We start from the raw sequence: 16,190 nt of genomic DNA on the forward strand, positions 1-16,190 counted from the left end.
TCTGAAATAAGAAAATGAAAAAAATAAACAAAAGCTTTGAACGTGGCATCTGACTTGAAGATCAAAGCACGTCTTCGTTTTAATGTAAAATCTGATGCTGCTGACTGTAACGAGCCGCTCTGTGGCCGTGTCTCTCCTCCCCTTTCAGAGGTGTCGGCCATCTTTAAGTCGGGCACGTCCGTCAGCTACACCTTCAAGGAGCCGTACGAGTTGATGAGGAACAGCAGCAGCGGCGGCGTCGGTACGCGGCCGTCGTCCATCTACTCCGACATGACGCTGAGAGGAGAGAACGTCTCGCTGAGCTTCAGGACCAATCAGAGTCCAGCTCTGCTGCTCTACGTCAGCTCCTACTACAGAGAGAACCTGGCTCTGCTCATCAACAAGCACGGTGAGGAGCAGGAGCAGGAGGAGGAGGAGGAGGCTTTTACTTTGAAGGAGTCGGTTGCTGCCTCTTTTTTGATTTTAAGGGGATAGTTCACCATTTTGGCAAATTGACCCATTGCTATACTATCCCTATAGTCTTAGGAGTAGGTGCAGTACCTTTAATTGTCCATGCGAGCAACAAGTTGTGAGCTGCACATTCACCACGCTATGAGATAATAACACAACGTTACCAGACAGAGTTGTTTTAGAGGGAAATTCAGAGACTGTTGATGAAAAACTGTCCCTGAAGGCAACACACATCAGTGGTTTTACATGAATTTCCCTCTACAACAACTCTGTCTGGTAACGTTGTGTTATTATCTCATAGCGTGGTGAATGTGCAGCTCACAACTTGTCCACCAGAGCGTTGTGGAGTTGTTGGATTGTGTATTTGATGAGTTTGATGAGGGAAACCAAGAAATCCCATGAGCCTCCGTAGTGTAGCTCTGAGCAGCTCACGGCTCTGCTCCGCCGTTCTAATAATAGCTTGCACTGACAATTAAAGGTAACGAACCTACTGCTGTGACTACAGGGATTATGGCAATGGGCCAATTTGCAAAAATGTTGAACTTTCCCTTTAAATCTAATTTTCCACCATGAGTTTTGTATACGGTATTTTATTTTATTTTATTTTATTTTATGTAAGTGCATCATCTTCTACCTCCATGACTCTGTCTGTTTCTCATCCCTCACTCGTCCTCTCAGGTCTTATCAGCTCATTCAGGTTGATATTGTCGTCTATTATTTAGTAAAAAATGAAAAATAAATAAAAGAGCCTCTTGTTATCCTCACTTCTTCTTTCTCACACTTCCTTTCAGTCTTCCTTCACCCTCTGCACATCAGTTAATTACCTCCGTCTTTTTTTTCTTTCTTATTGGTTCTTGTTGCTCTCGCTTTTATTTTGCTCCACAGTTTCGAAACCTTAACTCAAAAGCACTCCAGCAGACTTCTCTTCCTCCCTCAGCTTTTTTTTCAACGACTTCCTTCTCCTCACATCTCCTCCCAGCCTCTCATCTTTCTACCTCTCCACCTTCTCTCTCTCTCTCTTTCCCCCGTTCCTGTCATCTCCTCATGACATCGACCTCTCCTCCTCCTCCTCCTCCTCCTCTCTCTCTCTCTCCTTCCTCCCCGTCCTTTGCTCTGCAGCTTCACCAGATCTATGAGGATCTGTCAGACCTTTCCTCTCTCTGGATTCACCCCGTCAGTAATCTGTCCAGCTGCGGCTCCAGCTATTACTGTATGTCTCGTCTCCAGCTGAAGAAAGAAAAGAAAAATCAAAGTGTTCACTGGTTTTACCGGTGAGACCAGATGCTGTGATGCTGAGGGAACAACGGTTTGATGATGATGATGATGATGATGATGATGATGATGATGATGATGATGTAGCCGGTCAACGTGCTGCTGAATATCCTTCCTCTTGTGTTTGGTCACCAGGTTTTAAATGCATAAAAGTTCCACATAGATTTGTTTATAGCATCAAGGCTTTTTGACTTTGTCAGGAACCTTTATTTAAACACATTTTTTTCACAAAATTCTAAAACGCTCTGGTTAAAATTATGACATTTGTGGTGTTATAGGGTCAATTTTGACCCTGTTATAACGATAAGAACAATAATTAGAGTTAAAACTGAAATCATAATCATATAATCAACCTTTTATAGGATAAGGAAGAAGACTAACAACGTAACCAAGAGTTGAGAAACACTCACTCATGTGTTTAAGGAACTTCTGAGTCCAGTAATTATATGAAGAGTTTGGCTTTTAAAGAGAAGAAGTAGGAGGCTCTTTGAATTTAAAACAACGTCCTCAGCGTCCAGGAGTCTGATGGAAGCGGCTCTTTGCTGCTGGATGAGCTGGAAACGGATTTATTCTGGTGTTAATGACTCAGAGCTGATGGACAGCAGAGCGTTGAAGAGTTGGTGGTGACAGTGGAGCTGTTTCTTACGTAAACTGAAGAGCCTGTTTTTTTTAATCCCTGAGAGGTTTGTGTTGTCAAGCTCCTTTATTTCTCTGCTGCAAAATATATGTATTATTATTATTATTATTAGGAACGGCAAACTGCGGGAACACTACATAATTATTCCTTCTAGATAAAAACACATCTGTAATGAACATCGTCATATTAATGAGATATTCATTGTGTTTTATTATCATACTGGAAAATTATGCTAAATGTTATTTTGTATGCACCTGAAGGACGACGTGTGATTTCTTGTTCTTCTTTTGAATCTTAAAGCTCCACAGATTTTCATTAAATCTGGTCTTAACGCTCTGAATATGAGGTAAAATTAATTAGATTTTAAATTTACATTTGTTGTGTTATTGATGGGGAATTAAATCCTAATCCTCTTAAGCTTTATTAAATCAGATACTTGTCAGTCAGTGACATACAAAAAAAGGGAGAGATTAAGAGAAACAGACCTGGAGAAAGCTTCAATAGACAATAAACTGTGTGTGTCTGTGTGTGTGTCTTTGTGTGTGCAGATAAGCTGGAGGTGCGGTACAAGCTGGACAGCAGCAGAGAGGCCGAGGTGCTGAGGAGCAGAGTGAGGAGTCTGTCCAACGGGCAACTACACACTGTCACAGTCAGGAGGCTGACCGACTCTGTGTCTGTGCAGGTAACACACACACACACACACGCGCACACACACACACACACACACACACACACACACACACACACACACACACACACACACACACACACACACACATGGAGTTGAAAGAACACACAACACTTTATTACGAGTGATTGTCCTGAAATATATGGAAGTATAAATGTGACAAGATTTGGGAGAGCGCACAAAGTCGATGCTGAGCAGTGTTGAGTCGTGCAAGCAAAGAGTTTGAGCGAAGTGAAGCCTGGTTCACACTTTATCTGTGAGAGACCCCACACATGAAGACAAAAAATCTTTGATTGAATATTTTTGATCGTATCGTGCAGCTCTGGAAAAAAATAAAGAGAGCACTCCAAAATGTTGTTAATAAATCAGCTTCTCTACATACCTCACTCTACTGAGCTGAGCACCTGAACCAAGTCATATTTAATGAGGAAGAAAGATTATAAATAAATAAATAAAAACACTGCTGTGATTAAAAATTGGGATTCATTCCACCAATGTTGATTTCTAAACTCTTCCTAAGTTTAAAAAGTTGTGTTGTGTTGAATATGAATATGAACTTGTTTTCTTTGCATTATACGGTAAGGTCTGAAAACACCAGAATGTTTTTGTTATTTTGACCTGTTGCCATTTTCTGTAAATAAATGCTCTAATGACAATATTTTTATTTCCAATTTGGGAGACATTTTCTCAGTAGGTTATAGGATGAAACAAAAGTGTTCATTTTACACAAACACAGAGGAACTGATCATTTTGAAGTGGTCTCTTAATTTTTTCCAGAGCTGGGTGCTATGATATTCCAAATACAGCACACCACACATAAAGATTTGTCTAATGACGCACTGGAATCTCGTCCCCCACGCCAGAAATCTCGTGTGATCAAACATGATCTGACGTACGGGTAGCCTACTTTGAATTTTGCTTCATTGACGGTAGCCATACTGGTTTGTTATGCTTTGTGTTCTCCAGTCAACTCGCTTCTTTATTGGATACATTCAATTTCACGTCACAATCCGCCTTCCCCCCACACACAAGACGACTTTTGATCTAAACGATCCTAAATATTGAACAGGTTTAATGTTTACGATCGTCGGCCCCGACCATTTTCTGAGCAGATTGTCGGGAGACTTTGACTCTTAACACACCTCACACCACAGGGTAATCTCATAGGCTAATCTTAAAAGCCATAAAATAATTGGGCAAGGAAAATCGGGCCAAAATCAGACAGATTATCTTCATGTGTGTAGGTAGGTACTGCCACCTTCAGCACACTGCAAAAACTCAAAATATTTGTTTTCTTTCTTTTTAAAATGTCTCATTTCTAGTCAAAACTAATCTCTTTCCACTTAAAATAATACTCATCACCTAAAAATTAACTTGTTTTTAGATCATTCTCACTTGTTTCAAACTAATTTTCAATTGAAATAAGGATAAAAATCTGACAGTGAAAGCAAGTTTTTTGTGCTTGTTATAAGGAAGAAAAACTTGTTCCACTGTCAGATTTTTCTACTTATTTCAAGTGAAAATCTGCTTGAAAGAAGTAAAAACTGTCTAAAAATAAGCTACTTTTTGATGTGATGAGTCTTATTTTAAGTAGAATGAGATTTGTTTTGACTAGAAATTACATTTTAACTAGAAATAAGACAAATATTCTTGTAAGATATTTGAATTTTTGCAGTGCACAGAGATTAATCTGTTCAGTTTAAATGTCAATATAAAAGCAGGAACACTGTTCCCTGTTTGAAATCATGTTTTGTCCGGTCTCCGTCTGGATGAAGAACTTTTTTAACTCTTATTTATACTTTTGCAAGTTCTCAAACGTTACACTCAAAAGTACAAAAACACAGGTGAAGTAGTTGAACAGATTTTTGTCAAACTTCTGAAACGTTGTGTGTGTCTTCCCAGCTCTGAGATAACGAGTCACCAGCTGTCACTTCAGACACACTGGAGCTAATGATTCACCGGGAACTCACGGTCGACCACGTCCGTGTTTGTTTGTTTGCTTGTGTGCGACTTTAATGAGTGAAGAGGAAGAAAAGAAGGAACAAACTGTCCCCCCTCTCGTTCCCCTCATGTATAATTAAGCAGAGCTACGGCAAGGCGGCGGGGACAAACTGCACATTAAATCAGCCCCAGATGAAATATGAAGCATCTTAAATCGTATCTTTAACAACAGCACGGGTTGATGTATGAGGTTAACTTCATCGAAGCGAGAGCCGGCGGCCTGGACCTCTGTGTAATTATCAACACAGTGAGATAAAATATAAGGTGACCTCTTCTCGCCCTCCTGAGTCGCTGAGGTTTGTGAATCTCCAGTGAAATATGAAGAGGGCAGCTTATCGTGCTGGTTCCCATCACCTTGAATCATGACATCATTAGCAGCGAACTCCAGGAACGTCGCCTCAACATGAGTCGACATGAGTTTCACAGAGCAGCAGCCGCAGCCGCAGCAGCAGCAGAGTCGTCATGTCTCCTCTCCCCCAGCGCCTGTCCTGCTGAAAAATGACTCGTTCTGGGGCAAATAAAAACTCTGGACTCTGATAACAGAGCAGGAACAGAGGACGCACACTGCAAAAACTCAAAATCTTTCCAAGAATATTTGTCTTATTTCTTGTCAAAATGTCTAATTTCTAGTCAAAACTAATCTCTTTCCACTTAAAATAATACTCATCACCTAAAAATTAACTCGTTTTTAGATCATTTTCACTTGTTTCAAACTAATTTTCACTTGAAATAAGTAGAAAAATCTGCCAGTGAAAGCTCAACGACTTCCTTCTCCTCACATCTCCTCCCAGCCTCTCATCTTTCTACCTCTCCACCTTCTCTTTCTCTCTCTTTCCCCCGTTCCTGTCATCTCCTCATGACATCGACCTCTCCTCCTCCTCCTCCTCCTCCTCCTCCTCCTCCTCCTCCTCCTCCTCTCTCTCTCTCCTTCCTCCCCGTGCTTGTAATAAGAAAGAAATTGATTTGATTTTTTGTATTTTAAATTTTAGACGATACGTTACACCCCGAACTCCACACAAAATATGAATATAAAAACCTTTGAGTACTTCAATCTATGCTTTACACAACAATAGATACAGATAATAATCAGGATACTAATAATTTGTTCACACAGATTTGTCTCAACTCCCAGTAAGACGTTTTACCCACAGGATCTTATTCATAAGAGATTCAAGTCTTTCAATAGAGTGAGCTGCTTTTCCATGTAAAATAGATCATAGGGAAGTGAGTTAAACGAACTTTTAAAGCTGAAGTTAGTTTGAAACTTCAGTTTTTCACTCACGCTGAGTCTCTGCGGAACCGCTCTCACCAGAAATAATCTCCAGTGGAGGATTTCACCCCGGATGACTGAATGTTTTTCACTGAAAGTTTGGGCTCATTTCTCCCACTGAGCTGCTGAGATGAAACAAAACCAAAATCTGAGCACTGTTCAGGGAAAATAGGAAATTCATCTATGAAGAAGAGTGTAGTTATGAATTCAGATTTCCACAGCCGACGACTCTGAACAAGAGGAATGTGTTGGTTGTTTCAGATCGACCAGAACGCCAGAGAGGATTTCAACCTGACGTCAGACGGAGAGTTCAACGCCATCAAGTCGCTGCTGCTGGGCAGAGTGCACGGTGAGTGAGGAGGCCGCGAAAACACAAACACGAGGACATTCACACACTTCAATATCCAGTGTATTGACACCAAACTAACAGCAAAGTCAATGTAGTTTCCATATGGGAACCAATTGTGAAAAATTACAGAGTAAAGCAGACTGTGGCCTTCAGGAAACCACAAATAATGAAATTACCAGCGCAACAAATAACCCACATACTTAAATCCTAGCTAACATGCTAACCATCTCGCCCTTCTTCTCCTCTGGCAAAACACAACCGCATTGCATTGTGGTATACACTCAAATTTGCTGTGCATTGTGGGTATTTTAGAGTCCACTGGCGAAGTCCCGCCCCTTCCCTTCGCTTGTGAGGACTCATGTTCTGGAAACGGAAGGGCGGGGCGAGGCAAATACAGAGACTGCTTGCTGAAAAACTTCCCCCGATGGGAACGCGCATCAGCGGTTTTGCATAAATTTACCTTTTTTTCTTTTCTTTTTCCTTTATTTGTTCGAGAGGGGCAGTGTAGATTAATGAACATTTTAAAAAGATAAAATGTAAATGCACCCAATTATAGCCAATAGGCTAAAACAAAAACCTCTAAAACAACTCGGTTTCCCTCATCAAACTCATCAAACACACAATCCAACAACTCCACAACGCTCTGGTGGACAAGTTGTGAGCTGCACATTCACCACGCTATGAGATAATAACACAACGTTACCAGACAGAGTTATTTTAGAGGGAAATTCATGCAAAACCACTGATGCACGTTGCGTTCAGGGACAGTTTTTCATCAACAGTCTCTGTATTTCCCTCTAAAACAACTCTGTCTGGTAACGTTGTGTTATTATCTCATAGCGTGGTGAATGTGCAGCTCACAACTTGTTTGAGTTTGATGAGGGAAACCAAGAAATCCCATGAGCCTCTGTAGCGTAGCTCTGAGCAGCTCACGGCTCTGCTCCACCGTTATAAAAATAGCTTGCACCGACATTTAAGACTATAGGGATTATGGCAATAGGCCAATTTGCCAAAATGTTGAACTATCCCTTTAAGTACTTAGTTCATCCTCCAATGGATCCATAAGGTAACCGTTATTTGATGAATTAGATGTACTGTCCAGGTTCAGACTGAACATGAATGTCGTACAGTAGCGTTGCACTTTCTGCATCCTGTAATATTCAGTGTTGCTTCTTTTCCTTTGTAAAAGTCCGTCTGCTGTCTCTTACCGACTCCTCCTCGTCACTTCCGCCCCAATGAGCAGCAGACGGCTCCATTTTAATGGACGCTTTGCTGCAAAGTTTCACCGACCGACCCGGCGTTTGAGTGCCAGGCTTTATCCACTTAGCTGCTCAGTCCCGGTTGGACGAGGGACGTGTAACAGAGAGACGGAGGGGGTGAGACGGCAATTGGCTCTGTGTCATGACTTATTCATGTTCCCTGTGAGCGGAGCCACCGGAGACAAGACTCAGATATAAGCTGGTAATAACAGGAGGAGCTGAGAGGCTGAGAGGCTGCAGGCGGCCGCCACAGCTCTCTGATAACACACACGGTCACAACAACACACACTGTCGGTTTATAGAGGAAACACTGGCTGTCAATGGCAAACGCTGAGTCAGCTTCAGTCACAGAGTGATTTGTTTTGACACAAGTTTATCCTGTCAGTGTTTCATTGTGACTATAGAAACAGCACACACATCCACAAAATCTAGTCTAGAGTTTAGATTCTCCAGAGTTATTCTTTATTATCACATTAAAGCGGAACTATGCAGGATTTGTAGCTTAACTATGCCACATTTTTACCTTAATTAAACAGCTTTGGAGTAATTGTGATGTTTAACAAATGGCTTAACTTGTTACCTGTTAAGGTGTTCAGAAATGGCCGTTTGTCCTGTTCGTCGCGCCTCCTTCCACGAGTTTACCCGAGTAAGGAAAGCAAATTCGATTGGTCGTTTTCGAGCAGGCGGGATATTCAAAGCTTGGGGCGAGACCGAGCTCCGCGTGTGTGTGTGTGTGTGTGTCTCAGATGTTTGATTGACGGCTGACGAATCCAGTATCAGTGGCTGAGCAACGTGACGCATAATTTGTGTGCCTGCGTTATCCAATGTGAAAAAAAACCCACCACACTTTCGAGCGAGCGATGAAATCTATAATATGAACGCTAGATATCATGGTTTTCCTCCCATTTCACACAATGGACCTTTAACAGAATCAATATTTTCCATTTTCACATTTTCCAGCGATGCAGTGACGTGTGAACATGAAAATGATGTTGATTTGTTTCTTTTCACTTTGATTAACTTCAGAAGAGACTTTTGTCTTCGGCTGTGACTGATTCTGTTTCTCTGCTCAAAGCTGCAATTACTCACACACACTTCTGTGCATCAAATTGCTCATTATTAAAAAGAAAAATTGAACGCAGAGTTATCAACATCAGTAGTTTCATTTTTGGGATTTTTGGCCTTGAAATATCTTTATCTGTCAAAAAACTAATTTTCGTTTTCTATTTGAAGCAAATTTCATAATAAAAACAAATGAATCCAGATTGAAATCGGACAGGCGCAGCTCTCTCAGTGTGTTTTGCCTGTTTTGGATGTAGATCCTCAGTCAGCTTAGCGCGGTGTGTTTCAACCCCGTCATGTCAGCGTGTGACGAGCGGTCGTCACGTCTGTCAAACCGGAGGAGGCAGAGAGTCAGATCATGATCAGAGAAGCAGCAGGAAAGAAGATTTCAGCAGATTTTGATTCACTTCCACAGATGCGTGTGATTTAATTTATTCATTTCCTGGGTTTTTAGCTCTGCTGGTGCAGGAAAAATCTAATTTACCTGCATTTCTGAGCATGAGAATTGTCCAAATCTGCGTTTTCAGAATGCAAAATTGTTTTATTTGCTGGTATTTGAAGTAGCTTTCACCAGATGCATCAATCAGGTGACACCAAATACCAGACTACATCTGTAAGTGTTGAGTTGTTTTATTCAAGTGGCCCTGTACTGGACTTTTAACACGTGCAGTGAAATAAAACATGCAGAGGTGTATGATAGTGCGATTTGGTGTTATAAATTAGGTTTAATTTGTTTTTTGTTTTTTTATTTTGAGAAGATTTCAGCAGATTTTGATTCACTTCCACAGATGCGTGTGATTTAATTTATTCATTTCCTGGGTTTTTAGCTCCGCTGGTGCAGGAAAAATCTAATTTACCTGCATTTCTGTGCATGAAAATTGTCCAAATCTGCATTTTCAGAATGCAAAATTGTTTTATTTGCTGCTCTATTTCCAGATTTGTCTTCAGAGTGAGAAAAATCTAACGTGAGATAGTTAAATGCACAACAAATTCTATGATAATATTAATCTATGAGTCATGACACGCAGCTCTCTCAGTGTGTTTTGCCTGTTTGGATGTAGATCCTCAGTCAGCGCAGCGCGGCGTGTTTTAACCCCGTCACGTCTGTCAAAGCGGAGGAGGCAGAGAGTCAGATCAGGATCAGAGAAGCAGCAGGAAAGCTGGTTTTCCTGTCGTTCCCACGGCGACCCCGTCATCCATCAGTCTAACTAATGGACCCGGAAGGAAAAACAGAGAGACGGAGGAGGAGGTGATGGAGCGAGAGGAGCGGAGCGGCCATGTTTCCTTTCCTCAGTCGACATGCAGATGTGTCACCTCTCCGTCATCTGACAGTGATGCAGCAGGTTGTTTCCGCGGTGACGTCGGTTTGCTCGGCTGCGGAGGAGCAGGAGGTGAACGACGGAGGGATTTGAGTCAATAAAATGAACAGATAGAGGGCGAGAGTGCACATCTGTCTGGTGGAGTGATAGATGGAGACAGCCTGTCTACTGTAATGAGGCCGCCTGCGACTGTAAGCTCAACTGATCCTGACATGATGTGGGTTTGTGTCCTGCTGCTGCTCTCAGGAGAGTAAACACACAACAGGAGGATGACGGTGCTGCATCAGCTCACGTCAACATCCTCCAGACTAATGTGACACAGTGAAGCCGAGTCCGTTCACCTGTCACTCTGCTGCTGCTGCTCACATTTCAGCCAAAACCTGCAAATATCTGCAAACTAAAGACAGTCCCATCAGCAGCTGCACATTGTGTGGCTAATGTTTTTTTTTTTTTTTGTGATCATTTTTTTTATTTTATTTTATTTCATTACATTTCCATTCATCCAGTACCCTTACCCGCACCCTTGTCCCGAGGGGTAACATTAATCATGATTACAGGGAAAAGGAAAATAACACCCAAATTTGCTGTGCATTGTGGGTAATTTATAGTCCACTATATACGTAGAGTGGTGAAGTCCTGTCCCTTCTCTTCGCTTGAGGACCCATGTACCGGAAACGGAAGGGTGGGGCGAGGTAAATGCAGAGACTGCTTGCTGAAAGCAGTTTTGCATGAATTTCCCTCTAAAACAACTCTGTCTGGTAATGTTGTGTTATTATCTCATAGCGTGGTGAATGTCAGGTCACAACTTGTCCACCAGAGCGTTTTGGAGTTGTTGGATTGTGTATTTGATGAGTTTGATGAGGGAAACCAAGAAATCCCATAATGAGCCTCCGTAGCGTAGCTCTGAGCAGCTCGCGGCTCTGCTCCACCGTTCTAAAAATTGCTTGCACCGACATTTAAGACTATAGGGATTATGGCAATGGGCCAATTTGCCAAAATGTTGAACTATCCCTTTAAGTACTGAGTTCATCCTCCAATGGATCCATAAGGTAACCGTTATTTGATGAATTAGATGTACTGTCCAGGTTCAGACTGAACATGAATGAACATTGTGTGGCTAATGTTAGCATGTTAGGACATTATTATGAGATGGTGAACACAGAAAACTAATACTCAAGACCACATTTTCATGGTCTTGGTCTTGTCTCGGTCTTGGTCGAGCTGCCTTCTGCCCAAACCATGTGTTGAAATGAGAGCATGGCTTAGGTAGTGAGGTAAACAATTTTCCAATAAAACAAAGACAGGAATCCAGTTTAAAGGGCATTTCCAGTGGTAATCAGATATCAGGTCACCTATGATCAGTTCATGTCATACCATCCATACTCCCAACTGCAGCGTGTGGACGTTTAGATTCGTTTTTGTTCAAGAATCTATTGTTTTTTTAAATTTTAGACTAATTTTAAAATTGTTCTGTGATCGCAAGTAACGTCCTTTTGACCATCATTTAAATTTTAAAATTTGCTTTACAATTAAACTAAATCAAAATTTGGACTTACCGTGGCTTCAGCATTGATCCTTTCCGGGTCAGAGAACAAACGCCTCATAGATATCTCTGAGAGTCCCTCTACTGTTGTGTTCTCTGACCCGGAAAGGAACAAATTTTGTAATACTGAATACAGTAATGGTCTTGAAAATGGTGTCGGTCTTGGGCTTGGTCTCGCCCCCTCATGGTCTTGGTCTTGGCTCAGTCTTGGGTTAGAAGATCTTGACCACAACACTACAGAATGAAAACACGCCATGGGATTGGATTTAGCTCATATCAGTGCTGTGCCTTCTTTAAGCCCTGAACTCCCATCGTAATCAACATTCATAACATTTTCAAATATAAAATATAATTTGTGTTGCTGTGTTTCATCCTCAGACTCTGAAGACCTGGACCCAGACCTGGCCCGGTTGGCGTCTCTGGGCTTCACCGGCTGTCTGTCGGTCGTCCACTTTAACTCCATCAGTCCTCTGAAAGCCGCGCTGCTGCACCCGGACACCAGCCCCGTCGTCATCACCGGACCTTTAGTCCGCTCCAACTGCGGTTCCCCGGCTTCAGCCAATCCCTACGCAGCAGAGAACACACACCACCTGTCAGGTAAAGGCTGGAAACACACGCTTAATCCTGTAGAGCGCATTTTCTTTAATGAAATCTTAATTTGGTAAAATAGATTTATGTCATGACAGCAGCTTCGTCTTGATTTACAGTGTTAAACCTTTCATGTTGTTGTATACAGGATCAGGAATAGAAAATAGGAAACAACTGTTTACATAAGACTGTGGGAGTTTGCACAATCAGCCAGGACAAGTATTGGAGTAAAAGTGCATAGCTATAAGATAAAACAAAATAAAGAAAAGTATAAAGGAACACAGGTTATATAAATCAATTTGTTCCAGATTTGGTAGAAATTATCTTTCTGGGTTTTTAAACAATATGTTAATTTTTCCATTTTGAATATTTACAAGATTAAATCGAACCAATCGTCCGTTGTTGGAGGTTCTGGGGTGAACCACCTCCTTGTAATAGATTTTTTTGGTTGCCGTTGGGAGGATTTGTAGTAAATCGTGTGCATTTTCAAACACAGTACTCAAGTTTTTTATGTGCAGTTTGTCAGAAAAGTGTCAAGTAGAAAGTTGCACGATATCAAATATGAGGTCCAGTGTGTGTTTTATTGCTTCAGTTAAAAGTTTTATTGAAGCTCTGAAACTAAAAGCAGAAGAAGCAGTTTTTAGAAACGACTGAAACTCATTTAAATTAAACTATATTTGATTTAATTTTACAGACGTCACAAACTGAGAAACAGACTCACTCACACACACTGTTGGTTTTGGTCTTTTCATAAAGTTTATTGACAATAACTAAACTCCAGTGTAACATTCAGTTGCCGGTGATGCTGACAGTTACAACAACAGTGGGTGAGCGTTGTCTGTGCCAGATTGGGAGGAGCCATTAAAATGTCTGTTGTAACTTAAAGCTCTAATTATTATTATTATTATTATTATTATTATTATTATTATTATTATTACGCAGCATGACAAGATGTTCTGCTCCAGTCGTTCTCACTCAACTTGTCTTTCTTTGCTTTTTTTGGCAAATTGAGCGACAACGAGACACAGATTTTAAATCTTTTTGCTCTAAATCAAAAAGTCGTCTTCGATGATGTGGTTTTAACGATCACTGATGAGGAGTTTAGTGGAAAAAAACAACAACAAAAAAAAACGCTGGTTGAACCTCTGCCGCCTCCTGTCGCGTCTGAGCGTGTGTGAGTGGAAATTGCATGAAAGCTGCTTTTCCTGCTCCAGAGGGGCTCGTTAATCACAGACAGTATGCTTCTTGTTTTTGGGGACTGGGGGGGGCGATAATGACAGTGTGAACAATGATTTAATTAATTTTGGACCACAGGGGGAGTTTTTCCTCTCAGGACGACTTCTTCTCCTTCTTTCCTCCGGTTTAATTCTCCTCCAGTTTGTGATGCTTTATTAGAGTCGATTATTCCCCCGTCTGATCTGGATTATTATCGTCGTCTAATCTTGTCTCCCCTGTCTCTCCTTTTCTGATCTCTTTATTATTATTGATTCTTTCCTTTCCATCAATCTTTTAAATTCTCTTTCCCCCTCCTTCCTTCACAACATGTCTTTTTTTTCTTCTTACATTTCCTTTGGGACTTTAATTGTCTTTTTTTATACTTACTGTATGTCCTTCTTTCTTTCTTCCTCTCCTCTTTTCCTCTCTCTCTCTTTCTCTGCTGTAGACCAGTCTGGTTCAGTGGGTTCAGGTCAACCTTTAGTCAATGCCATCAGGACCGACTCGGCTCTGATTGGAGGTACTCAACTCTTTAATTAACCATCTTTTTATTCTCACTGTGCTCAATCAAACAGGAACCACTTTTCATCTCATCTCACTTTTGTTTGGGTTTTTGGAAATATTTCAATGAAATCATTATAAAGTAAATTTAAAGGAGAATTCCAGCCATTTTCGACCCCTAAATCGTTGTCCTGATGGTCACCCAGTGTTGGTTGGAGCAAAAAACGCGACTAAAATTGATGCAGGCAAACCAGAGTTACACCATGGCTACCCGGCGCTAGCGATAGCCACAACGCTAACCTATGGGGGCAATTCTTTCAACCACAACAAACACTCAGAAAACAATCAAATATCTCTGGTACATGACTGGAATCCTTATGACACACTACTGAACTCAGTATAAACAATATAAACTTTGTGTTATAATAATTAATAATTAAAATAAAAAGAGAGAAATAAAAAGAGATATTATGGACATTGCCACTGCACTGCTCCACCAATTATTTTAGTAAAGAAATCATCACAACAAGGACAAAGTGTTTCTGTGGCGGGGAGAGCAGGCGCTCTGTGATGGGATAGTAATGTCTTTCTGGGATGTTTCAGAGTTCAGCTATCTGAGGTGAGTGGCTACATGCAAAAACACTAAGTTTATACTGTTTTTACTCTACACTATATGAGTTCAGTGGTGTCTCTAAGGATTCCAGTCATGTACCAGAGATATTTGATTGTTTTCTGAGTGTTTGTTGTGGTTGAAAGAATTGCCCCCATGGGTTAGCGTTGTGGCTATCCCTAGCGTCGGGTAGCCATGGTGTAACTCCGGTTTGCCTGCATTCATTTTAGTCAAGTTTTTTTGCTCCCCCCAACACTGGGTGACCATCAGGAAAAAGATTAAGGGCTCAAAAATGGCCGTAATTCTCCTTTAAGTGATGTTTAATGTAACAGAGATCCACTATAACCTGACTTCACACTTGGTCACTTCTGCTCAGGCGGACAAAGTTGTAGACAGATGTCGAGCTCGGAGAGAGAGTTCCATTTAAAACTCATTTAAAACTTTGTTGCCCTGCTAGCACGGATTGATTCAGAGCGAAGACAGAACAGGCTCAATCTATAATCGTGCAGATAGAGAAAGGTGCGACCCTGAGAAAAGTCGTTTAAAACTGCCCATTAAAGCGGTCGGCCCGACTCTGTCTCAGTGCACAAAGGGCAGCTCACCTAATTAAACCTGTGCAGGACTGAGCTTTTCTTGCACTTATCTTATAAAACATGATCTTTATAGTGTAACGTTCCCCTAAATTGATTTCAGATGTATTTTGAATTTCCAATTAAATGAAATCTGCCCTCACATCACGGCTCCCCGACCGCTGCCCAATAGATTTAAGAGATTTAAAATGATGTTTAATGTACTTTTAGATTAGCAAGATAATCAGAGCAGTGGGAAATGAAATGACTTTAACACAGAGGGGGAAGACATTTAGGTCTGATCTGAGTAGTTTCTCTCAGTCTTTCACCATGCATGAATGCTCCAGTTATCCCATAATGTTCCTCACGTCGTGAAATATCCCCTTGTACGTCTGCAGGTGTGATCGCCGTGGTGATCTTTGTGGTTGTGAGCGGCCTGGCGATAACGGCCAGGTTCCTGTACCGGAGGAAAGAGACGTATCGGAGTCAGGAGGTGAAGGGAGTCAAACAGGACGACAGCCAGGACTTTGCTTTCAACAACCAAACCACCGACTCCCAGAACGTCTCCAGTGAGAGGAAGGAGTATTTCATTTAACCAGAGGACATTTAACCTCAGGACTTCACACTGCACTCAGAGACACTGGACACGTACGGACAAGTGACTCTACAGAAATGTGGAAAGCAAAACAAACAACAAGAACAAAAGAAAAAGAACAATGCACACACAGTGTTGTCTTTCTGTACATTGTGAAAACGGAAAACGCAGCAGGCAAACAAGTGTCGGACTTTAGGGTGTCGATATCCTCGTCTCATGTGTAAATATTTCAAAAATGTAAATTCTGAATTCACGTCTTTGT

At 41.4% G+C, this 16,190-nt stretch overlaps 1 protein-coding gene across 1 annotated transcript in view; it reads left to right on the forward strand.

Annotated features, from left to right (window-relative positions):
• The window catches only part of LOC311000277 (contactin-associated protein-like 4), a gene marked incomplete at both ends in the record, with an annotated part of 142,108 nt that extends 126,180 nt beyond the window's left edge, over positions 1 to 15,928 (forward strand). The window contains 6 exons of the mRNA XM_083990946.1: positions 149 to 388; positions 2,908 to 3,041; positions 6,580 to 6,667; positions 12,229 to 12,447; positions 14,102 to 14,173; positions 15,732 to 15,928. Coding sequence (XP_083847072.1) covers positions 149 to 388; positions 2,908 to 3,041; positions 6,580 to 6,667; positions 12,229 to 12,447; positions 14,102 to 14,173; positions 15,732 to 15,928 — 950 coding nt within the window. The remainder of the gene's footprint in view (positions 1 to 148; positions 389 to 2,907; positions 3,042 to 6,579; positions 6,668 to 12,228; positions 12,448 to 14,101; positions 14,174 to 15,731) is intronic.
• Between the last annotated feature and the right edge of the window lie 262 nt (positions 15,929 to 16,190).

Source organism: Trachurus trachurus (assembly GCF_905171665.1).
Source record: "Trachurus trachurus genome assembly, chromosome: 17".
NCBI lineage: Eukaryota > Metazoa > Chordata > Actinopteri > Carangiformes > Carangidae > Trachurus > Trachurus trachurus.